General features: G+C 41.5%; 1 protein-coding gene across 1 annotated transcript in view; it reads left to right on the top strand.

Annotated features, from left to right (window-relative positions):
* Stt3b (STT3 oligosaccharyltransferase complex catalytic subunit B) overlaps nucleotides 1-17905 on the top strand; it is a 77497-nt gene extending 59592 nt beyond the window's left edge. The window contains exons 6-16 of the mRNA XM_006970254.3: nucleotides 565-663; nucleotides 1517-1663; nucleotides 3096-3144; nucleotides 4508-4662; nucleotides 5475-5686; nucleotides 7062-7249; nucleotides 7974-8145; nucleotides 8904-9077; nucleotides 11501-11614; nucleotides 13807-14019; nucleotides 16276-17905. Of these exons, the coding sequence (XP_006970316.1) occupies nucleotides 565-663; nucleotides 1517-1663; nucleotides 3096-3144; nucleotides 4508-4662; nucleotides 5475-5686; nucleotides 7062-7249; nucleotides 7974-8145; nucleotides 8904-9077; nucleotides 11501-11614; nucleotides 13807-14019; nucleotides 16276-16356 (1604 nt within the window). The 3' untranslated portion in view covers nucleotides 16357-17905. The remainder of the gene's footprint in view (nucleotides 1-564; nucleotides 664-1516; nucleotides 1664-3095; nucleotides 3145-4507; nucleotides 4663-5474; nucleotides 5687-7061; nucleotides 7250-7973; nucleotides 8146-8903; nucleotides 9078-11500; nucleotides 11615-13806; nucleotides 14020-16275) is intronic.
* Nucleotides 17906-25178: the final 7273 nt, after the last annotated feature.

The following is a 25178-nucleotide window of genomic DNA, read 5'->3' as shown; positions in this document are numbered from 1 at the left end:
AGCAAACAGCCTCTATGTTAGACTTTGACTTATGTGACTGGGGTATTTTCTGCCATGCAGAAAGCCAGTTGTACATCCTTTTTAAACTCTTGAACTTCTATACAAAGAGCATTAGGAGACTGTCTGGAAGACATAAAATAATCAGCACTTTTGAGACTAGCAGGTACTCAGGTAAGTTAATGATGGTGTTAGGTGTTTGTGAGACTGAAATTTTGGATTAGTAACCACAGCAATGATAGTTACTTAGTGCACATGCAGGTGTATAGGTTCTTGGCTCCTATCAATGATTACTAATGGTGAGTTTTTAAAAACTTGATTCCATTTGCTAGAAAGTCTCTGAAATTTAAGGAGGTCTACAAAGAACACTTAAAATAATACTTAAAAAATGGATAGAATATTTATGATTTATAACATGGCTAACAATCACACATCAAATCAGTCACTTCAAGATTCTAGTCTTAAGTTGTGTTAAAAACTTTTCTAAAAAATAAGATTTATAAATTTATGTGTTGAGTACTTAATGGCAATAGTACATTACCCTTGTTTCCTGTTTTGTTTTTATAGCATATAGCACTTTCTACATTGTGGGTTTAATATTATCCATGCAGATACCTTTTGTGGGATTCCAACCAATCAGAACAAGCGAGCACATGGCAGCTGCAGGTATGGACAAGAGTTTTTGAAGTTGAGATGAAAGGACATTGTAAAGTGTTTTGTGTTTTGTCTACTTAAATTGTGTGTGACCTTGAAATCATTTTTCTTCTATGTTGAGTTTTTCGGCTGCTTTATATCATGATTTCTAAGAGACTTCAATAATGTTAGCTGTTCTACTTTGCTTCGTATTGCTATGATAAAACACCGATCACAACCTACTTGGGGAGGATAGGATTCATTTGGCTTAAGTGGCCCGCTCACAGTCCATCACTGAGGGAAATCAGGGCAGAAACTCAAGGCAGAAACTATAGCAGAGGGCATGGAGGGGTGCTGCTTACTGGCTTGCTCCCCATGGCTTGTTCGGTCTGCTTTCTTATACAACCTAGGACCACCTTCTCAGGGGTGACACTGCCTACAGTGAGCCGAGCCCTCCCACACCAGGCATTAATCAAGACAGCACCCCATGGGCCATTCTGATGGAGCCGTTTTCCCTTGTGCTTCCCCCTGCTCAGACAACTCTAGTCTATTCTGTCAAGTTGACAAGAAACTAGCCAGCACATCAGCACAGAAATAACTATGTTTGAAATCATTGGTGATGCATGATAATGTCAGTGTGCACAGTTGACTGCTTTACTTGTCTGGTACATTCTGATCACTTTGGGGAAAATGTACAGTAGGATTTTTTTTCAGATGCATTAATTGGTGGGTTAACCATCAGGTGACACAGGGAATGTTGGCTAGATGAAATACCTAGTCTCTGGTGTGAAGGCTATAGGGATTTTTAAGCTTTTGTGAGTGAGAGTGTTAAAATGGCATTGGGAAAATGCTGTGTTGATATTCACTGAGCCTTCTCTTTAACTAGGTGTCTTTGCATTGCTGCAAGCTTACGCTTTTTTGCAGTATCTGAGAGACCGGTTGACAAAGCAGGAGTTCCAGACCCTTTTCTTTTTGGGTGTCTCACTAGCTGCAGGTGCTGTGTTCCTTAGTGTCATCTATCTGACATATACAGGTAGGTGCCATCATCTGTAAGATGCAAGTTGTGACCCTCAATTATTGATCAGGAACAGTCTTTCACAAGTTTTTCTCACATACTGCATTTATCCTAGTACCAAATACTGGACAATGTCAATTATCAGAAGTTCTAAACCTGAATAGCATGTCACAAATTGCAACTTTAAAAAAGCATGAGCCACCATTCCTTACTTTAGAAAAACAAGTTTATCTTAATTTTACTGCTTTTCAGGCTCTGGTAAATCCACAACCTTCTCTTGCTGGTTAAAGAGCCAAAACTATTGAAGGCTGAGCATCTGTGATAAGCTATGTGTGCTTACCTTCTCTTGTGTGCACTCTCTCCCTCTTACCTTGGAGACTGTTGGCCACATCATTTCAGCATACTTTGGATGTAACTTACTCTCTACCCTAAGCTCACAAGTCCTAAATAACAGTTCCAGTTTTCCCTGGGGATATTCCGTCTGCCTAGATAATGTACAGGCCCAGCACAGAGTGAAGGAGGCGTGACTGGAGTCAAAGACCTGGCTAGATGTTTGAAAATGTATTGGCACCTGTAAGATAAAACCAACACTATTTGAACATTGGTTTAAATTATTCATAGTTAAAAGTAACAAAGCTCTGAAAATGACAAAATTGGGTTGGTGCAATGTCTTAGCTGGTAAAGGTATATGCTGTGCAAGACTGGTGACCTGAATATGGTTCCTGGAACCGAAAGTCCAGGTGGGAGAGGATATCAACACCACAAAATTGTCTTCTGACTTCCACATAAGCACTGGAATGCACCCAACACACACCAATAACAACAACAACAATTGTTGTTGCTATTGTCATGGCATGCACCCAAAAGACACCAATAATTATTTTATTTTTGTGTGTGGGTGTTTTGCCTGCATGTATGTCTCTGTACTGTGCACATGTTTAGTACTCACAGACACCAGAATAGGATGTCAGGCCCCTTAGAACTAGAGTTACAGACAGTTTTGAGCTACTATGTAAGTGCTGGGAATCAAACCCAAGTCCTCTGGAAACCCAGTGCTCTTAACCACTGAACCTTCTCTCCAGCCTCCCTCTCCCCCACCAAATATATTTGGGGGTGGGGGTTCGAAACAGGGTTTCTCTGTGTAGCTTTGCACCTTTCCTGGATCTCCCTCTGTAGACCAGGCTGACCTCGAACTCAAAAAGATCCACCTGCTTCTGCCTCCCGAGTGCTGGGATTAAAGGCATGTGCCACCTAATTAATTAATTAATACAAAATAAAGCTGTATTCCCAGCATTTGAAGGGTTGAGGTAGGAGGATTGCTGGAAGTTTGAGGCATGCTGTGGGCAGGAAGGACTATGTAGCAAGGAGACCTTAATAACAACCACCCCAGAGAGAGAATTTACAAAATAATAAAAAGGTGGATAAATTTCCTCTGTTTTTTTCCTTCAAGGTTACATTGCACCATGGAGTGGCAGGTTTTATTCATTATGGGATACTGGGTAAGTTCAAATATACTGATTTTGGCCTCCTAGCTAACCTTTCTTCCTGTGTTCCTATATTGTAATATTGTGAGCATTTCAGTCACTTCTTCTTTTTTTTTTTTGGTTTTTCGAGACAGGGTTTCTTTGTGTAGCTTTGCGCCTTTCCTGGAACTCACTTGGTAGACCAGGCTGGCCTCGAACTCACAGAGATCCGCCTGCCTCTGCCTCCCGAGTGCTGGGATTAAAGGCGTGCGCCACCACCGCCCGGCTTCAGTCACTTCTTAAGCATTAGTAAATACCCAGGTTGAGCTATTTGAAGTGAATATACTGTAGCTTTAAGGCCTAAGTTCTGTATTCCTGCTCTGCTATGGCTAACTCCTTTATTGGTTTTGCCAGCACAGAAGCATTTGTGTGTAATTTAAATATATAAACTTTACATCTTGAGTTTTGTTAAGGATAAGGTATTGTGTTACAGATTTATATGACATAGATATGAAGGGGCTTTTGTGCAATCAGTTAATTTACACTTCTGCTTAAGAAAAATCTCAAATACACTAAGGATATCTGGTACATTTTTGAAGAGTACTATATAAAAGGAACTAATTTTTTAAACTTGGGTTTTTGAATTAGATCAACTCTTTTAGTGAAACCTTTTGTCTTTAAAATGATGACTCAGTGCTGAGAGGGCATCAGTGGTTTTGCGGTTGCTTTCTATATAGTCCAATAAAATGTTACCACCATTTATTGATCAGTTGTCCTTCCGATAGGACACCTAAGGGCTATTGTGCAAGGGTAATCACAGCATAAACTATAGTGATGGCTAAGGAGGATGCTGTTCTTAAGGGATGCTTGTGGATCCTGAGGACTGGAAGGAACCAGTTACAGAAGATTGCTCTAATTAAGCTAAATTCCAAAGTTGGTGTGTGTTAATTATACTTACACTTTTAAAGTAATTTTGACCACTTTGGAATCTGAGAGTATTTGCAAAATGGCTTTTGTTCTCACACCCATGCAAGCCCCTTGACTACAAAGGCATTGGAACACAGGAGTTCATGGGTAAAGTGTTTCTGCCATCAATAAGAGGTGGAGAAACTCGTAGGTGTAGGCAATGGAGCTGGGCTGCAGACACCTACCTGAGCAAGGATTAGAAACCAGAGCCAACAGTTTGATGAGCCCTAGGTAGATCCACTTTAAGGGGGCATTTTGATCAGTGTATACCAAACATTGATTTCTACTATAGCTACATCAGTTAAAATACAAGTTTAAATAAGGAAAGTTGGGAGAAAGAGCAATGTCAATGATCAAAGAAAATTTCTTCATCTAAAAGGAACTCCTGTTTTATCCTATAATTGTAAATAATAATGAACTTTTTTAATATCAGGTATGCAAAAATACACATTCCAATTATTGCATCAGTGTCTGAGCATCAGCCTACGACTTGGGTGTCTTTCTTCTTTGATCTACATATTCTTGTATGTACCTTCCCAGCAGGCCTATGGTTCTGCATCAAAAATATCAACGATGAAAGAGTATTTGGTAAGTTTTTAATAAACTCTTTGATTCAGAACAATTATTTTCCATTTTGAGATTACTTCACCGTAATGTTTTGCTTTTCTTTACTTACATATGTTATGTTCAAGAACATTTTTCTCCTGTTTCACGGAGGTGCTTGGCCAAGAAAAATTAGTTGAATTTTCAGTGTATACATGTACTAATTACTACTTTTTAAATGTAGACCTGGCATATAAATTTTACATCCTACCCATTACTCACATGAATATTTTCAGTAGCTTCAAATGATGTAGGAGTCAAATCTTCATTGGCTTTTCTGAAGTCCATAGCCTTTAGCCTGAGACTGTCAACACCTGCCCTAGAGCTCTGGCTAGTGGAAGGATGATTGTCATTAAGTGCTACCCGACAGAGTCCACCCGTCATGTCCGTGTTCTTACTCGTGTTTGCTTTAAAGAAGGCTTTACGCCAGATATTGGTGCTGGCTTTCTTAGGCTGTTTTTGGTTTCATAATCTTAGTGTGCCTAATGATGTAATGCACAAATTCATTGTCACCTGTCAGCTATGAATTTTATAATGTATGGTGCTATTGGCAAATAACAGATTACATTTAATTTCCCATATCTGTAATTAAATTTGAATAATAGTACATTACTCTAAACTGGTGATAGTTTTTATTTAGTCAACTTAGCAAGACTATTTGGCCGGTATTAACAATTACAAACAGTTGCATTGTGAGATGCCTACTTGCAGGTTTGCACGGTACTGTGGTAGTTGTTAACATGTAGTTTCCTGTGAGCATTTTCCCCTCAGTGTTGAAAGAGAACCTGTCGTTGCAGTTGCTCTGTATGCGATCAGTGCTGTCTACTTTGCTGGAGTGATGGTGCGGCTGATGCTGACTCTGACCCCAGTCGTCTGCATGCTGTCTGCAATCGCCTTCTCCAATGTTTTTGAGCACTATTTGGGGGATGACATGAAAAGGGAAAATCCACCTGTGGAGGACAGCAGTGATGAGGATGACAAAAGAAACCCAGGAAACTTGTATGACAAGGTGAGAGGTGGTGCTGTCTTGATCTCTCTAGCACCAGGAGAGAGTCCCCAGATGGAAGTGTGCTGAAGTAAGGGTACAGACTAGCTGTGACTTCTATAGTTTCTCTCCGTTGCTTGCTTCAAAATGAAAATCCTAGTGACTTTTGAGCTCAAAGTAAACAGAATGGAATCAGAGAAGGGATTGTTAACTTCTTTTTCCGGCCAGTTGTTACCTAAGCACTCACAGTATGGTAATACCTTTCCATTTTTGAGAACACAAGTGTGATGAGTAACATCAGATTTGACCATGTGGACTAGTGCTTTTACTTGTTCCTAGTCTGTATTTGGTGTGACCGCTTGTGCTGGGAGTCAAATCCAGAACCTCATACATGTTAAACATTCTACCTCTGAATTACTCTCCCAGCCTATGTTGGTGTTTAAAAGTGGTCTTTGGTTAAACACCTGTTTGTAGCACCTATGTGTTGCTAATAAGTGAGATTCACTTTTAACCTGAGTAACAATAGGAACAGGATTGTGTTGGCAAAAGTGTGGGAAAGACTTAAAATTAGAGCTCTTGTCTAAGATTAGAATGACCTGTTAGACTTTGCTATTTTAATATTGACTAAACTTATCAATACTAATAAGCAGTGGAATTCTGTGGTGTAAGAATTGGCTGGAATTCTCTTTCCTCACTCTAAAATAAAATTCATAGGTTTGTGTTAATCAAGCACATACTTGTTGTATATATATATATATAATGTATGCAGTGTTCTGCCTGCATGCCAGAAGAGGGCACCAAATCTTGTATTAGATGGTTGTGAGCCACCATGTGGTTGCTGGGGATTGAACCCTGGTCCTCTGGAAGAACAGTCAATGCTATTAACCTCTGAGCCATCTCTCCAGCCCCATTGTGCTATATTTTATATCTTTTTTTCTTTAATCAGCCTTTTAAGAGTTTATGACTAGTCTCTTCTCTTCAATGCATGTGTGCATGCATGCATTGAATTTCTTTCCTAGTAATGTCCTAATCTGGGTTTTAGGTGGGCGCAGCCATTTTTAAGATTAGAATTAAGTATAAATATATACATGCTGGATCTTATGTTGTCAGAATGGAACCCCATGGTTAATTCCTATATTAAAAGGTGCCTTCTGTCATGGAGATAGTTTGCTCTGACATCAGCTCCTGGGTTTGATTGTATTTTCTGATCCACATTGACTTTAAAGTTTACCTTGAATTAAAACAAGAGCAAATCTCCTCATCACCTGTAGAGTATTTGATTGTATCTTTTCTGACCACGGAGTTATTGGTAGCTTACTATTCTCTCCACTTTTCCTGATTATGTTAATAAACCAAAGACAGTGGCAAAGGCTTCTAACTATTTGCTCTGCATCTCCAGGCAGGTAAAGTGAGAAAACATGTAACAGAGCAAGAGAAAACTGAAGAGGGCTTAGGCCCCAACATCAAAAGCATTGTGACCATGCTCATGCTGATGCTTCTGATGATGTTCGCTGTTCATTGCACATGGGTCACGAGCAATGCCTATTCCAGTCCAAGTGTGGTCCTCGCCTCCTACAATCATGATGGGTAAGAAAACAACTTAGCTGTGAAAATGTTTAGATGTATCCTTTTTATTTTGCCTCAAAAAAAAAAAAAAAAGAATATTGTTTGTAAAACTGACTTTGATTCTATTTTTTAAGGCATAGTAGAGATGTCACCCAGGGCTGCCCACATGTTAGGCAACCCCACTCCCTAAGTGTACTTTGTCCTTTGTGTGGCCTTGCCCCCAACCTTTGGATGGGTGGTAGTAATTGTGTTTTGTACTCTTTCCCAAAATCTTTCTGCATATGTAGCTGTGTATACTTTGTGGACACTGGACATCATCATTAGTGTGAAACTTAGTAGGAATGCAAATCATGGGGCTCAACCTAAGCCTACCTGAGAGACCTGGGGGCAGGCCTGGCTAGCTGTGGGTTAGCGGGCCCTGATTATTTCAGTGCAGCTAGATGTTGACAGCTGGCTTTTATAGTGCCACATCTCACCTTTCTACTTCACGTGCAATCTTAGGATCAGACTTTCTCCCAGAGCTAGTTCATTAGAATCTGGTGTTTAACAAGACAAGTGATTTGTTTGTACATTAGTTTGGGAAACACTAGTATAGACACAGCTCTCTCGCGCCTCCCCTGGAAGTAAGGGCTTTTAACTACCATCTTTAAAATGAAATTTTTCACTGATTAAACATCTCAGAATTTTAAGATATCTCCTTCACACTTAAAGATGTCATTTGAAATAATACTGTGGTTCTTTTCAGCACCAGAAATATCTTAGATGATTTTAGAGAAGCATACTTTTGGCTAAGACAAAATACAGATGAACATGCCCGGGTCATGTCCTGGTGGGACTATGGCTATCAGATCGCTGGGATGGCCAACAGGACTACTCTGGTGGATAACAACACCTGGAATAACAGCCACATAGCACTGGTGAGGACTTGGCATTGCTGTTTGTTTTTAAAGAATAAACGAGTTCATACTACTTAACAGTCAGGCTTCACCTGTAATTAAACAGGAAGATACAGGTTAAAATACTTGTCTGCATGTGTATTCTGGTTTTAAGAGTAGTATTATGTATTCAGATTTGAAGGCTGATTTCCAGTAGCTTTTGATATATTTAGCTTACTGAGAACTAGCAAAATCTGGAACTTAAAACGCTTGATGTATATTTTTTACATTGCAAATAAGAAAAAGTTTGCAAATATAAAAACAAGTATTTTATGATGTGCAAGTCATACAGGTGTGCAAATTATATATTCACACTATTAAATAGTGAATCTCCATAAATCTCTTCTGTATTTTAAAGTCTATGAGTAGATAACTGGGTCTTAAATAAATGGATTCAGTTTTTCTGAGTGCTGTGGCTGATTATCAGATGTCTGCTTGGCTCAGAAGAGTCTGCTCTGGAAATCATGGGCCAGGCTCAGCCTGAGGTTGGGAGAAAGCTATCTCTTTAAAAGCTTGACTGTTTTCATTTTAAAATGTAAATGTCCTGGAACTTAATTATTTAAATGTACATTCTGATTTTGACGCTTCTGCTATAAAATGGTTACCATAGTTAAGATGTTAGTGAATTCCTCTAAGTTTATTACATTCATAGAAAAGCATTCCTACCCCAAATTCATGTATATCAAACTCAGTGAATTCCATCTTACAGTAAAACTGTACATTTTTATTTTATCCTGCAGGTAGGAAAAGCTATGTCTTCTAATGAAACAGCCGCCTATAAAATCATGAGGTCTTTGGATGTTGATTATGTGTTGGTTATTTTTGGAGGAGTTATTGGCTATTCTGGTGACGATATCAACAAGTTCCTCTGGATGGTTAGGATAGCTGAAGGGGAACATCCAAAAGACATTCGGGTAAGGACCACACTGGACAGTTAAACAGCTCATAGGGTCTGAGTGATTCTCATATTTGCTGATTTGCATTCTTTGTACCTCTGGCTGGCCTGGAACTCAGAGGCCCTCCTTGGCCTCCTAAGGATGGGATACAAGGCGTGCATTGCCATGCCCATTGGTTGCATTGTTTTCATCATCCTATCCTCTGTTCTACTGTCTTACTCTATTATTTATTAAAAATACTAAATGCACTCTCTAGCTTTGGTAGCCTCATATGCCATGTAACACCATTCTATTGATAACCCCATAGATGTGAAAGTAAGACACTGGACACCATGGGTATGTAATAGTGCTGTGTCAGTTCATGTCTGTGCACTCTGACGTCCCCATGGGGAAAGTGTTGCCTTACTGATGCTTGTGTTAGAACTCTTTCCTCATGATTGTACCTCCATCCTACCTTTGTCAGGTCTTCTGGCTGCTGCTTCTCCTAGCCTCTTGCTTCTACCTTCTGATTGTATTTCCATTCTGTTCCACTACTACCCTTAATGTCTATAAATCTGAAAGAAACCAATAATGCTAGAAATCACTGTCTTTGCCTTGGTCCTATGTCTTCTTCCATGAGATATGACATTCATTGATCATGTCACTTAGTACTTTAAAAACCTTCAACAGATATGGAGAATGGCCTCGAAATCAAACAGATATGAGTCAGAATTAAAACTGTCAGCTAGGTGCTCCAGGCAAGTTATTTTATACCAATCAACATAAATGCTTTGAGTATTGGATCTTTTTCTAGGATCTAGAATTAGTATGGTGCCCAAGGCAAGACTTAGGTTACCGCCACTGAAGATGGGTGATTATGTGTGTGGTGGTGTTAAAAATATTTGTAGTAATGTAGTTTAAGCCTCATCTTAGTATGGTATATCTCTTGGCAAAGCGTTAAAGTCCAAACTCTTGCCTGGTTTGCAAGCCCTTTCAACCTAGCCTTCCCTGGCTGGTCTCTTGGCTAACTTTGTACCACTGCCAGGCTACTCTGGCCCCTGAAACTTGCCTGTGCTTTCTTTGCTTAACTCATCTGACATGTGTTTTTAATATTCTGTCTTGGAATGCCTCTTCTTCCACACGCTTGTCACCTCCTCCCATGCCTCTATTTGTCCTCAGAGAAAATTGCTTTGTAGTTGGATTTAATTTATGTGACCCACCAGGTAGCTAGAATTGTGCTTAGGTGAGGAAGGCACAAAAGATGAGACAGAAACAAAGATGAGGCACAGTCCCAGGTGTCCTGCTCAGATGAAAATGCTATGACATTTCCCCCTTAGCTGTAATTAACCAACACTATTTCCTTACATTAGATTAATCTGAAATTTCATTCTCTTAAAACATGATTTTAGTTTGTGAATTACTTGGCACCATTAAAAGTTGTAACATGATTATTGTTTCCAAACACGTACTTTGAGCACACACAAATAAATTTCTGTGTTTTTAAATATGTTATTTTTAACCTTTGTGAATAGATAATACAAAGTAAGAAAAGAGTTTATCCCTCACAGGAAAAGAACACATTCCCTAGGTGTTATCTGCATATGTACTTGCAAAACTGCTGAGAGAATAGACTCAGTGCTGTCAGAAAAGGGAATGTGTGGATGATGCACCATTCCACAGTGTGCACACACCTCACAGGGCACAGTGTGTGCAGTCAGTTAATAGAAGCCCTGGTCATTCTTAATACTATTTTGTGTCTGTAATTCTTATTTAAGCAACTTACTAGAAATAAGGTATATATGCCATTTGCTTCCATAGGCCTTAGGAATCTATGTTAAACTGTGGCCATCTTCTTCTTTCATTTTTTTTTTTTAACCCTTATAGTGAGTGTTCCATTAGGTGTGTTGGTTTACCTGGCTTGGCTAACTTTTCTCTATGATGAGCATTTGTGTCCCTGGCATAGTAAATAATTTTGTTCATTCATTATTTGAATCATATATAAGTATCTATATAATATAGTTCTATAAAAGGAATGTCTGAATCAGAAGTTACATTTTTACTATCTGAAATTACATTTTTAAAACAGTAGCAAACTATCCGTCGGAAGGTTAATTTATAAATTAACCCAATAAAAATTACTACAAAAATAGTACTATCTATCCTTTCTAGTTTGCTGAATATTCTCCTCTGCAGCTAAAGGAGGATTTTGGAATTCATAGGGAAACTTGAGGGTAAGCTCTAAGGAGTGGTAAATGAGGGCAGTTGCTGGGAGCTAGCTCTACCTGGTGTTAAAGCGTGGAGCCAGAGTTGGTCCCATTCTTTTTAACTGTGGCTGGAAATCTGACAGGATTTATTTGGGAGCTGGGGGATTAAAAAGAGTTGATACTACCTCTGCAGCTAGCACCTGTAGCTTTGAGTATGTTATGTTGGGCTGACCTTGGACTTGTGGTTTTTTTCCATAGGAAGGAGACTACTTCACCCAGCAGGGAGAATTCCGTGTAGACAAAGCTGGATCTCCTACTCTGTTAAATTGCCTTATGTATAAAATGTCATACTACAGATTTGGAGAAATGCAGGTTGGTTCAATCAGTTCTTCTACAGCCTTTATTCAAATGGGGAGGAATCCTATAAGCTCTTTGGGAAAGAAAAAAAAAAGCAATAATGTCTTAATTGTATGGGAGAGAAATGGGCAAGGCTTCTTTCCCATTCTGTTTAGATTTCAAACCCCTGATCCCCTTGACTCAGTGTTCTGAGTGCTGGGCTTATAGGCATGAATTATTATGCCTAGCTCAATTTCTGATTTTTTTTTTTTTTTTTTGTGATATGTTAGAGAAAAATATTATACCAATGACTTTTCCTTGTCTGTAAATAAAGGGGGAGGAGCTTAGATTGATAACTTGGCTTTTGATGGAAACCAAAATATATTATTCTGACATTTAAAAATTACTTTTGCACTAAAAGCAATTAACAGCAAACAGAAGTACACTCTCTTCATCTGGCCTCCTTCTTGCCTTACAGGCACAAATTAAATTTCTCATTTACTGAAGATAATGCTAACTCTACATGCTTCAGTCCAGAGAGAGCACCAAAGCAGTCTGCAAGCAGACCTTACACATGCTCAGCTTTTCCCCGCAGGCACACTTGCCATCACTTCCCCTCTCTGAAGAAGGCCCTCAGCCTTCTTTCCTTGTCTCTCCACCAGCGTACTATTCTTTGTTGAGCGTGGTCTGGGGATGCAGTTCTAAGCCATTGCTCCAAGACACTCTCCTGGCCTGTGTTGCATGTATTGATAAACTGGTTTTTGCTGCTATCACTCTGTCTTTTGTTGCAGGATTCATCCCAACCTAAGAAGTCATGGGGGCTGGGGGGAAAAGTGTCTCCCCTAACTATTACTAATCCGTTTTATAGCCTATAATACCAAGTTGATAGTTTCATTCCAAGCTGTTAATGAAAATGAATTGTACATTACTTTCTACTCAGCTTGGTAACTTAAAAATTAGAGGAATTATTTGTTTACTTTTCTACTGGGAAATGATGTTATCTCTAACTTGAAAGGGTTTGCCTGAACCTCAAAAATTATCCATTTGTAAAATACAGTGATGGTGGCTAGCATGATCTAGGAGAATTTATATATCATTGCTCTCTGGTCGATGGGTATAAGTGGGTATCTGCTTCATTATTTACCTGTGATCCTTCTAGAGGTGGCTTTAAAAGCAAAACATCATGCCCACAATAATCTAGATACAATTTTTATTTGTGTTTGCTTCATTTAAAGACCACTTGCTTGGGATCCAAACTCATGCTAGGAAAAAAGCAGCTGGTCTTCATAGTTACTCTAGAAAATAGTTTTTCTGGTATAAATGATGAGTTCTCTGCATAGAGGAGATTTTTTTTCTCCCTCTGAAGGTTTATGAACTATTTAAGCCCTGTTAGTCTTCATGCCTTTAAGAAGCATGCATGTTAGCACAGGAGGTGTAATTTTTCTGTTAGTTGGACAAGCAAGAACTTCCCTATTGCTTTGTAGACTGGTTGGAAAGGGAATGTTTTTTGTTGTTGTTGTTGTTGTTGTTGTTTGTTTGTTTTGTTTTGTTTTGTTTTTGTTTTTTGTTTTGTCTTAAAGTTTAGGTTCATGTCTGTTTAAAAATCTCTTAAAGGGTGCCCATTGTCCTTTTATAAGTCTTCAGCTGGCTTGGCTTCTGTTGGAGCTGCCCCTTCAAGACACCAGAACATTGTCTCTGTGGGCATTTCTTTTATCTAAAGAGATGGTGGTATTTAGAGTGAGTCAGTCCCATACACGAGAGCTGAATGAAGAACATTTGGCATAATGAAACAGATAGTCATTGTGAAGTCCTAAGGTGAAAGGAAGCACCTTCTTCCTGTCCCTTTGGTGGGGCAGCTTTTGAAACAGGCTCTCACCATGTAGCCTTTAGCTGGTCTGGAGCTCACTAAGCAGACCAGGCTGGCTTCAGAGTCAGAGATCTTCCTGCTTTGGCCTCTTAAATGCTCAGATCAAAGGCATGTAACACCATACTTATACCTCTCATCTATTTTTAAGGACTCTGCGAAACATATTCTGCTGTGTCTAGGGTTTTTTTTTTTCATGATTTCTTCCTGCTTGGGTATCAAGACCAGTTTCGATGCATTCTTCCATTCTGTTTCTTATTTAAGGAAGGTCATTTGCTACCCTTTGATAGCAGTTGTGATTTTACAGTACTGAATGTTTTCCAATAAAGCTGACTGACGTCTGGTTCTGGTGTTACTTTTGCAGCTAGATTTTCGAACACCCCCAGGTTTTGACCGAACCCGTAACGCCGAGATTGGAAATAAGGACATTAAATTCAAGCATTTGGAGGAAGCCTTTACATCAGAGCACTGGCTTGTCAGGATATATAAAGTGAAAGCACCTGACAACAGGGAGACACTAGGTCACAAGCCTCGAGTCACCAACATCTTCCCCAAACAGAAGTATTTGTCAAAGAAGGTGGGTCCCCAGTGAAGTCGTCTTGCCAGAAGGATAACTCGGGCTTGGTAGTTGAGTAGGCTGAGATGGGAAGTGCTAAAACTGCTCATAAAGAACATGACCGCTTGTACAAGGTACATACAGGGTTCTGAGAACCCTTCCTACAGGGAGCACTTGAGCAGCCTTGACCCACGATTTTCCAGGTGGCCTGCTGGTTATTGGTGAGCCCAGTAAGTTTTTCTAGAGGCATTCTTACTTCAGTTTGTGCTGTGCCCATTATTGGGATGTCTTCTAATCAGTGCTTGTGGCCATTACTGCCCAAACCTTCATGAAAGTCAAAACTTAAAAGAATTGTAGTTATTGATTCCTCATCTTTAGGTTAAAGCACATTTCTATTCAAGTTCTACTCTCTGAATGGGACTTTCATTTGCAGTAAATTGCCTGTACATACATAGTCAAGTGAGGCCTTCTGAAGCAAAAACTAAACACTTTTTTCTTTTTCTTTCTTTTTTTTAATTGGTTTTTTGCGACAAGGTTTCTCTGTGTAAGTTTTGGTGCCTGTCCTGGATCTCACTCTGTAGACCAGGCTGGACTCTGCTGAGATTAAAGGCATGTGCCACCATTGCCCAGCTAAGTCATCTGTCTTAGGCTACTTATTTTTTAACGTAATTATTATAACAGAGCTCGTAGGCAGGAATTAGAAGGAGACCGTTGCAGTCCTTTTCTAATAAACAGTGGACTAGGAAGTCTTTTACTGGGGTAATTATTGCTCATTAAGTTGGGTAGATCTCTTAACCTAAGATACCTGACAGGGAGGGACTGGGTGCAGATGGGATTGATGGCCAGGCAGGCAGGCTCTGGGAGCATAGTTCTGATTAGTGAACTGATCTCTGTCACCATTTTCCAAAGGGTGCTTAGGTGTTTCCATAACCCAGAACAGTTCATTTAAACTGTTAGAGTATACACCAAATACGTCAGAGCACAGGTCATGTCATTATACTTTAAAAGTGATGTTTTATTTACTTTTATGAGTGATCTTGCTTTGTAGCCTAGGCTGGTCTGAGGGGTTCTCCTGGCTCTACCTCCTGGATGCTGGGAATGCATGTGCCACCATGCTGGCTAGATGTATGATATTTAAATAGAAATTTCTTTTAAAAAATGTATTGATTTGAGGAATGGAGGAGGCATGCCGTAGCACCTAAGGCACAGAGGTCAGGAGACAATTTGTAGTTAGTTCTCTCCACCATGAAGTTCTGAGGATCATCTCAAGAGCATCTTTGGTGACAAGTGCCTTTTCTAGATAGAACCTGCTGTCTTTAACCTGAGTTCTGAAGCCTCCCTGAAGAGTTGTATCTACTGTAGAAACCTAGTTCCTTGATGTTGCAGTGCTTCCCTCGGGATCTTGGATCTGGCCATTCTTTGGCTTTAGCAGATGGTCTTGTAGCAGTTTCCACCACCACATCTGCTCCAGTAGTCTATCAGAGAGCATCTGGGGTTGGAGATGGCTCAGTGGGTAAAGTGATTACTGATCCCCAGCACCTACCTGAAAAGCATGGCAGCACTGGGGGAGACGGGCAGGTCCCTCATTGGCCAGCCAGCCTTGCTGAATTGTTGAGTTCTAGGTTCATTGAGAGACTGTCTCAAAAAACAGGGTGGAGAACAATGGAGGTTGACCTCTGACCTCTGTGTGCATGTGCACCCAAATGCACACATATACCCACATAACATTCACATTATAGTTAGATACCAAGTTGTCAAAAAATGCTTTATTTTTATAAGATTTATGGAACTCTAATGTCTATTCATCTTGAAGTATTTACTTCCTAAAAGGACATAATAGAATATGCCAAGTGATTTTTGTATTTTAAGTTTTGAAGGTGGATACTCATCCTCATTTTGCAGATGGGAAAAGTGGGGCTTTGGGAACGGCTGTATTCACTTGTATTTCTGACATAGCCCATTCCCTTAGATGCTGAGGAAGCACCTTTCTAATGCCTTAGATTGGTGCCTGGGATCTGTCATTGTTACTGCTGAGCATGCAGTGGTTGAGGAGGGAGATCGGAATTACTGTGGTGGTCCTCTTACAGCCAGAGACCTAGTTATATTCACCTCAGCCTTCTTACATGACAGAGGTGCACACTGAGCATTCAATTGTCTTGTCCTAAGACTAGCAACAAACTCAGTAGAAGTCTTCATACCAGAGTACGCTGGGTGTGTCCAGGTGCTTCAGTCTGTAGGAGACCTGAACTAATACACTGTACTTTCTTCTCTTTCTAGACAACGAAAAGGAAGCGTGGCTACATTAAAAATAAGCTAGTTTTTAAGAAAGGCAAGAAAATCTCTAAGAAGACTGTTTAAACACACTGTTCTGGCCTGACTTGCAGCAGTTGTCCTTGAGAGAACCCGTCTTTGCCTTCAGCTCATGTCCTGTCTCACAGCACCGAGGGTACAGAATCATCGCTGGGCCAGGTCAATGTACAAAATGTTCTGGCAATGCCTCATTTAAAAATTAAATTGATTTATTGAGAACAACTGTTTTCGATTGTAATGTGAAGCAAGACAGAGCCGTGCTGCGAGCATCTGGCAGAAGTTTTTTTTTTATTATTATTATTATTATTATTGGTACATATTACCCTTCAAATCTGAGAATTTGGACTAATTGCACCAAAGAACCCTCTAATTTGGTCCCTGGCACATGCGTACTTGTCATTTTTTTTTTTTTTTTTTTTGTCCTTTTACGAGACCTGCATTTTATTTGAATTACCTAAATAGCAATATGTAAGACACAAATGACAGTGGTAACAAGAGCTTCTTGACCAGTAAACAAACTAGCCCAGGTCTGAGGAAGAAGTGTTAGAGGAGAGTCTGCGTCCGTGAACTCTATTTATTTTCCTGCTTCTCCAGTGTGAAGAATGTTTCATCAAATGTCCACGTTGTTGCTCGCTGCCGCCGGAAGCAGCTGCCGCTGACGGTGGGCCTCTGTGTAGTTAGCGCCTGGGTAGGTGTTTGTGTTCAGGCATCCACACTGCGGTTAGCAGGTGTTTTCACCAGGTACTTACAGAGCAGCTTTCATGCATTGTTCATTCAAGGGCTAAATTTCTATCCTTTGGGAATCATGGCAAGCACACACAGAACGTTGCTGCCTGGGATGGCTTTGTCACCTCAGTACTGGGTTGGCACCGTGTTTTCATGAAGAATAAGGGAGAGTGCTTAAAGTGGACAGGTATCCAAAGTTCATTTCTGTGACTCTTCAAAATGACAAAGGATTTGTAAACTTTGCCTGGATTTTCCTCATTTTATACCAGTTTTGTTCATCACAATGATTTCTGTTCACTGCTCCATGTTTTTTAATACCTTAAGCATTTGATGAAACACTCTTTAGTGCTATATAGGCATTTTCTTACTTTTATTACAAATGTGACAATTGTCAAAAGATGCACTAAAATATAAATGGAGATTGAACATGTTCATTTTCCAGCTTATAGGCAACTTTATACAGACTTGAAAACTTTATCCAGTTGTTTAGTAAAGTGAGAGAGAAAGGTTTCCTGCCGCAGGAGAACTTTTTATACAACACACCACTGCTTTTGGTGGGAAAGTACAGAATAGTATGTACCTTTTATGAAGAAACCGTAATTTACAATGTTCTGTGAGAATGTTACTGCTGATTTCCTTTTTCAAGGTGTAGAATATTCTTTGATTTATAGAATTCATTTTTGACCCGGATGATGGTTCTTTTACAGACCAATAAAAAAGGCTGAACATTTTCACAAATAAAGTGTAACTAAATCTGGATTTCTGATACCTTGTCATTTAGGAGATTTTATCTTACTTTGTTGCTTTACAATTCAATGCAGAGAAGTTATTGACGATAAGGGAAATAAAGTTAATTCACATTTTGTGTTAAGTGTTGTCTTTTGCAGGTCTCGTTTTTAAAAGGATCTGCAGAGTGTTCTGACCCCATCTCCCAATGCTCACCTTACGAAGGTTTTAGTTGGTGTGTGGAAAAAAACTTCAACTCAAACCACTTTTTAGAACCTCACCTTTTTACTCAGAATAAATATACCTCGTTATGACTCCTTGGGGTCAGGCATGGGAAGGAGAGAGGAGGTCAGGCTGTGAGGAGTACCCGTTCCACAGGGCCCCAGACTGCACAGCGACAGTCTGGAGCTCACGGTGCTGGGGTGGGGATGTAAGGAGGTGGTGGTTTGTCAGCTGGTGAGCTTATAAGATTGTTCCACTAACACAGTTTCACAGTGAAAGTTCAACATTGTAACCTTGCAGTTACACGGCAGTGCTTATAGTGTAAACAAGGCAGAATTCGGCTTTCACACTAATGTTGTTATCCTACTTAATGCCTGAGCGATGACCAGGAGGCCAAAGACGGGACAGTGTGAAAGCACCCTCTCTACTACGGTGTTTCCATAGCCAAGGGACCCTCTGAGCTGTTGCTTCCTGTTTGAAAACTGTTAGAGCCTTGGCGGTGTTGCTCACTGGTTAAATGCTTGCCGGGCACATATAGTACACACTAGCCAAGAATGGTGCTCAAGTACACATTTCAGCAGTCAAGTGTAAAGCAAAGCAGTAACGTGCCGGCTGTGCAAGCGTGGGGCTCTGAGTCTGATCCCAGCACCCAAGCTGTAACTCGGCTTCTAGGGTCAGGGGAGGAGAAATGGGGATCCCTCAAGCTCTCTGGCCAACTGTTTTAACTGAATTGTTGAGTTCCAGGCTCAGAGAGAGGTAAGGTGTGATTGAAGGGGACAGCTGACATTCCCTCTGGCTCTACACATACAAGTACACAGTTCAATACTGTTCAGTATAGCTACAGCATTCGACAACTGATCGTCCATTCTTTTACGTCTGGCTGCAGTGGCTGCTGCTTACCATGGTTTTCGTTGGATGGTAGCCTTGTTGTCCTTAACCCCACTGAGGTGGGGAATAGGTGGGCATAGAGTTGAGCAGCAGCCTGCAGTTGTTGTGGTAAGACACCATGAGGAAACAAGCTAATGAGGTGCTGAGACTGACGGAAATGAAATGTGTATCTGCCACGGCGAATTACAAAGGGGCAGGTGAATTTATATCCTAGGCCAGGATCAATACAGCAGAGGTTGCTTTCCTGAAGCTTCTCTTTCCTCCCAGCCACTGCCAGTGGCACATTCTCCATCTTAGCTTTTACAGCAGTGACTGATTGATGTCCTTCTCACCTCAGTATTTTTCTCTAAGCATGGTTAAATACACCTATTCTTTGAGCTGCATGAGTGGAATCATGGAGTATAGACTTTGCCTAGTCAGCTTTTGTGCAGCATTTATAAACACAATCTATGTTGTTAGGAACAACTGAAGGATGGTTTTCATCAATATATAATATTCCCTTTGCTCTGCAGCTTGCTCAAACATGCACATTGATTCTTTTGTTGGTTTGGTGATGGTCATTTGTAAATAATGCCAAGAAGGTAGACCTCTTGCTGCTTACTGTGTGCATTTCTCCGGCCATTCGCCTGCCGTTGTATTTTCAGGGCAAGGTGGTTTGTTACCTCCATATCTTCACCAGCCTTTCACTTACCTCTCTCCTACCTTTGTTTCCTCCCCTGCCTAGAACTCACTGTGATCCTCTTGCTTCAGTCTCCCATGCTGAGATCACTAGCCACCACACCCAGCTCAGTGAGAACAGATCATGATTCCTTATATTTATTTTGTCTTCCTCGGCTCACCCATACAGTGTAGGCCATCTGGAAACGTCCTTTCTTTGAGTTGTGTGTTCTGGTTTATGGTGTGTTGTTTTATCTTTTGAAAATGCATTAGTTTATGTATTTTGTCCATGAAGAATTCAGTGGTCATATTGCAGGTTATTAGAAATTAATCTTTTTCAATCTTTTGTATGTATATGGCTCGCTGTAGCTTGTTTAAAAACTCTTTTCATCTGCTGGTGAGCTGACTCAATGGGTAAAAAAGGCACCTGCTACGAAGCCGGAAACCTGAGTTCAGTCCCCAGGATGCACATAATGGAAGGGAGAGAAGAGATTGCTTCAATTTGTCCTCTGATCGCCACATGTCCCCACCGCCCCCAAGACATATACACAGTACATGTCAAGCTGTAATACTTTTTAAAAAAATCTTTTCAGAAAACCACAAAGCCAGTGCCTGTTCTGTGTTCCTTTCTAGGAAATTGATGACTTTACCTTTCAGCCTTTTCGTCTATCCTGGACTCCTTTGTTGAGTACATTGTGGAATGCCTGTTAGGTGGTGGTGGTGGTGGTGGTGGTGGTGGTGGTGGTGGTGGTGGTGGTGGTGGTGGTGGTGGTGGTGGTGGTGGTGGTGGCATACATACCTAAAGTTTGTATTTTAGGGACTGGAGAGAAATAGTGGTGGTTCAGAGCAATTGCTGTTTTTGCAAACCCAGCACCCACACTGGGCAGATCATAACTGCCTGTAACTGCAGCTCCAAGAGGTCTCACACCCTCTTCTGACCTCTACAGGTACCCACAAACATACCATAGACACAGGCCCATACACATAAATAAAACTGTGTGTGTGTGTTCTTGTATTTTAGCCATGATGGCTCACACTTAAAATCCCAGCACATGGGAGGCTGATGCAGGAGTTAAGTTCATCTTCAGCTTCATAGTGAGTTCAAGGCCAACCCTGAGCTACATGAGACCCTGCCTCAAAAACAAGTGTGGTGAATACTATGTCATAAGATTTTAATTTCTACTTGTTAGACTATAGACACACATGTTTTTACAGAATGGCATTGTACTTGACCTTGTCATCAGCATTCTAACAGTTATTCAGAGGTCTCGTATGGTCGGCATCGTGACTTGCAATGGATGTGTACTTTATTGTTTTGCCCCAGTGCACCAACCAGCTCAGACATGCATCTGGTGCAGCACTTCATGGAAATGACACCATCCTTGTCTTGTTCCTCTTCTCACTAGGAAAGCTGGTGCTCATTTGCTACTGAGTATAATTCCTGCAGGTATCTTTGATCAAATTAAGCAAATTATGAAATCATGAATGGTTTTTGTTTTGAGATGTGTGTGTTTGACCAAGGGTCTTACTGTGTATGTCTTGAATTCATGGCCTTCCTGAATCAGTCTTCTGAATGTTGGGACTACATTCATGGGCCATCATGATGGTATAAATGTTTAAGATTTATTTTTATCTTTAATTATGTCTTTGTGGGTATGCTGGATATTTTTTGTCAGTTGACACAGGCTAGAATCACCTAGGAAGAAGAACCTCAACTGAGAAAATGCCTCCATCATCCTGTCATATGAATATGCCTGTGGGTCATTAGTGATTGATGTAGGAGAGCCCAGTCCACTGTAGTACTACTCCTGGGCAGGTGGTCCTGGGTTGTCTAAAGAACAAGCTAGTAAACAGCATTCCTCTGTAGTTTGTGCATTTCCTGCCTTGTGTGCCTGTCTTGACTTCCTTCCAAGATAAATCTGACCTGTAAGATAGAATAAGCCTTTTTTTTTGGGGGGGGGGGTCAGTGTTTTATCACGGCAACAGAGAGCAGACTAGGACAGAAAGTGGTGCCAGAGTGGGCTACTGCTGTGGCACACCTGACCATGTTTTAGGGAGGGTTGTGGAAGTGCCTGAGTGCTCAGAGCTTAGAGTGTTGAACGGAATGCAGATGGAAGCCTGGATCTGAAGAGGGAAGCAGAAACTATCAAGGTTGTGCATGAGATTTAAGAATCTATTGATTCCTCAGCTGTGATTAACAAGAGACCAGTTTACTATTAAAGAAACCTTTGCTTTTCTGGGACAGTGGATGCTAGTCAGCTGGGGCTGAAGAATCATCTATGACTGATAAGAGACCAGCATCAGTGAGGTGGAATCTTCTAGGAAGTATGTCCTCAGGATCAGCATATAGAAGCTGTGTTCTAGAGGAGGCCAAGGCTGGATCTCATGCTGGTAGCCAAACTCAGTTATGTGTAAGAGTCTCCCGTGTGGTACTAGCATTGAAGGCATGAAAGGGTCATGGAGAGCAGCCGAGGCTTAGCACTGGGAGAGGCCATTGGTGATGCTGCAGCCTCAGTGGCAGTGGAGATCCCAGGATTGAAGAGGTCATGGAGAGAAGCTGAGGCTTAGCACCATGTAGCACACTTGGAGTCCCTGAAGAGAAGCCAGGAGACCACGGAAAGTGCGTCCTCAGATGTAATGGGGATTCCAGCAGACTGGAGATGCCAGGCCCTTGGGGTGACCATCATGAACAGTAGCTGGTGTCAGGTGAAGCCAGCCTGAGCCTACAAGACAACCTGCATGTGCTGCTGACGGCAGAACCAGAGAGCTGGGACTGCCCCAGCCCTTGGGAACCCAGGAGATGATGAGTAAGTCCCAAATGTCAGGCTCTGAGCTCTTTATACAGTTGGATTTGGGTTTTGCTTTGTTCCAGTTATAACTGCTGTGATTCATCCCTCTTGAAATAAATATTTAACTTTTTATTTTATAGGAACCCACAGTTAAGAGACTTAGAGCTTTTTAAATATTTGAATTTTTTAAAGACTGGGACTTTAAGCCATGTGGTGGTGGTGCACTTCTTAAATCGCAGCACTCAGGAGGCAGGTGGTGAGGCCACCCTGATCTACAGAGCAAGTTCCAGGACATCCAGGGCTACAAAGGGAAATCTGTCTCAACACACACACCCTGCCACCCCCCAAAAAATGCCTGGGACTTTGACATACAAGTCATAGGATAATTTGAGTCAGTTCTCTGCCTTGTCCGTGCAAAGAATCAGACTCAGGCCATCGGACTTGGCCGCAAGCACCTTTACCCACTGACAATCTCATCAGCCTTGATACGACTCTGGATTACCCCTGGCCCATAGAAATTCTTTTTAGCAGTGAGCATATTTTTTAGTTATGTCTCCTAATTCTCTTTTTTCCACCTTAATTCAGTGGACATTACCAAAGCTAATTTGTGTCCCTCAACACTCACGATCTCACTCTTACTAGAAAGTGGGACACATTTGGGGCCTGGAGGCTCTTAGATTTGGAGTATCAGGCGTCTGCTCTGCTGAGATGGCTTTGGTGAAGGATGGGGACCAAACTGAAGGTCACATGGTGGCCAGTTGAAAGCTGTGCTCACTGTTAAAAGCTGCCGTGTGTGGCCATGTGGTCCTCCATTGGCAAACATGAGCGTGGTCTGGTAACCACTGAGGAAAAGGCTTTATAAAATGGCTTTCTACAAAGAAAAGCACAGTAACAAACACTGCAGAAGATGAACACTAGTCAGCCTCAGTGATCACCTGAGGAGGGAAACCTTGCTGTGGGCAAACCCACCCGCTCCTGCCTCCTGGTTGTATAACTTCACACTGGATGTGTGCTATATTGTGTTGATTGTGCGGGATTCGGTTAGTCTCACTTCATTAATTCAGTACCAGTATTTATTCGCCAGTCTGTTTCCTCCATTTAATTGGCCCAGTGCTGGAAACTGATTAAAAAGTGATGTTTCTCTATTCTACCGATCAGGGTATATGTCCTTAAACAACCCCATCCTGACATTCTTACAAAGTCCTTAAGTCAGCCAGTGCAAATTCTGCCTCTGTCCAGTGGCCCACAGGCATGTCCTGGCATCTTGGTAAAACAAGGTAATCATCCTCTGCCCCATATCTAATGGAGGAGCTTGTGTCCAGAATACACTAGGAGCTATTAGGAAGACACACGGGAAATCTTAATGAGGCCTTGATGGAAGAAATCAAAATGGCAAGTAAATGGGACCAAAGGTACGACCCGCCAGGCTCACTAAGCGTTGGAAAGCATACAAAGGTGGAGTCACACTGACGGGGATGGACCCTGCTGGGCATTAGTGTGACTTGAAGGTACAAATACCCGAGTTAGACCACTTGCTCTTCTAGGTTGTCAAAAACAGACAAGATCGGGCCAAGAAGATGGCTCAGCAGTTAAAGGACTTGCTGTAAAAGCCAGAGAACTGGGGTTCAGATCCCTAGAATCCATGCAGATGCCATGGTGTGATCGGTGTGATCACCTGTAACTCCAGCAGCTTTGCCTTCAGAAGTTCTGGGTTTGATTGAGAAAGCCTGCCCCAAAAGAAAAGGTTGACGAGTGCTTGAAGATTCCCAGCATCAACCTGGGGCTTCCACATGTACATGTACACACACATACATGCACATGAAAAGACTGAGAAAATGATAGTTGGGCTCATATAGAGGGAAAAAGAGTGCTTCTTTATGTAAAGGAAAACTATCAAAAATCCAAAACATAATTTGAGCTAAGTAACCCAACAAGAATAATGTAGTGCATGCGTATGGCCCAAGTCAGGTAAACTTGTATATTTTGTTTCATGTTCTTGTAGCATTCACACAGTAAAAGGAACACTTGCCCAAGGGGCGATGGTAGTCAGTGTAGAATTGGAAGGAGTCACGACTTGGTATGCATGGGGATCTTGGGAAGTCAGGACAATGTTCTCTACTGGACTAGTCACATCTACAATCATGCATTCCGACGGCAGAACAACCCCCAGCCTTCCTCAATTCTCAAAACTGGACACTGGGAGTTGTGGCCAAAAGCAAGGGTCTACAGGGAGCAGCGAGTGCCAGTCCAAGAAGCTGTATTCAGGTGGTGGGGAATGGTGTCTGGTTTTACTCATCCTTGTCCTGCCTCCAGTGTGGAGCAGCCCAGTCACATTCCTCCACCTAGGAGGCAGCAGAGCAGAGCTTGGCTATGCTAACCTGCTGGGGGCTGCCTGGGGAACTGAGCTCCATTTGCCTGGTGTTCTCTCAGGTAAGGCTGGGTGAGCTGTAGAAGGTGCAGACAGTACTTATGAGGGTGCCAGGGGTTCGCCAGGTCCATGTATGACATGAAAAGTGTGGAATTAAGGGGAGGATAATACAGCTTCATAATGTCTGAAAACCTGGAGCGAGATTCTAGGAAATTCAAGATTTAACAGAGGGCAGAGAGAATACCACATGCCCTGCAGCTGGAGCTACTAGCATTGTGAGCCACCCCCTGCTGCTGCTGCTAGGAACTGAACTTGGGTCCTCTGCAGGAGCAGTGAGTGCTCTTAGTCACTGAGCCATCTCTCCAGTCCCAGGCAGGACCTGCCAGGCTGCAAGTAGGCCTGGACTAATAGCAGGGATTAGACCTATCTTCACCCTGCTCATTTAGTGGAGCTTTGCCCTGGTGTGGAGCCACCATACAAAATTGGTGAACATA

This window comes from Peromyscus maniculatus, chromosome 7 (assembly GCF_049852395.1).
Source record: "Peromyscus maniculatus bairdii isolate BWxNUB_F1_BW_parent chromosome 7, HU_Pman_BW_mat_3.1, whole genome shotgun sequence".
Taxonomy (NCBI): domain Eukaryota; kingdom Metazoa; phylum Chordata; class Mammalia; order Rodentia; family Cricetidae; genus Peromyscus; species Peromyscus maniculatus.
This window is presented reverse-complemented; position numbering and strand designations above follow the sequence as displayed.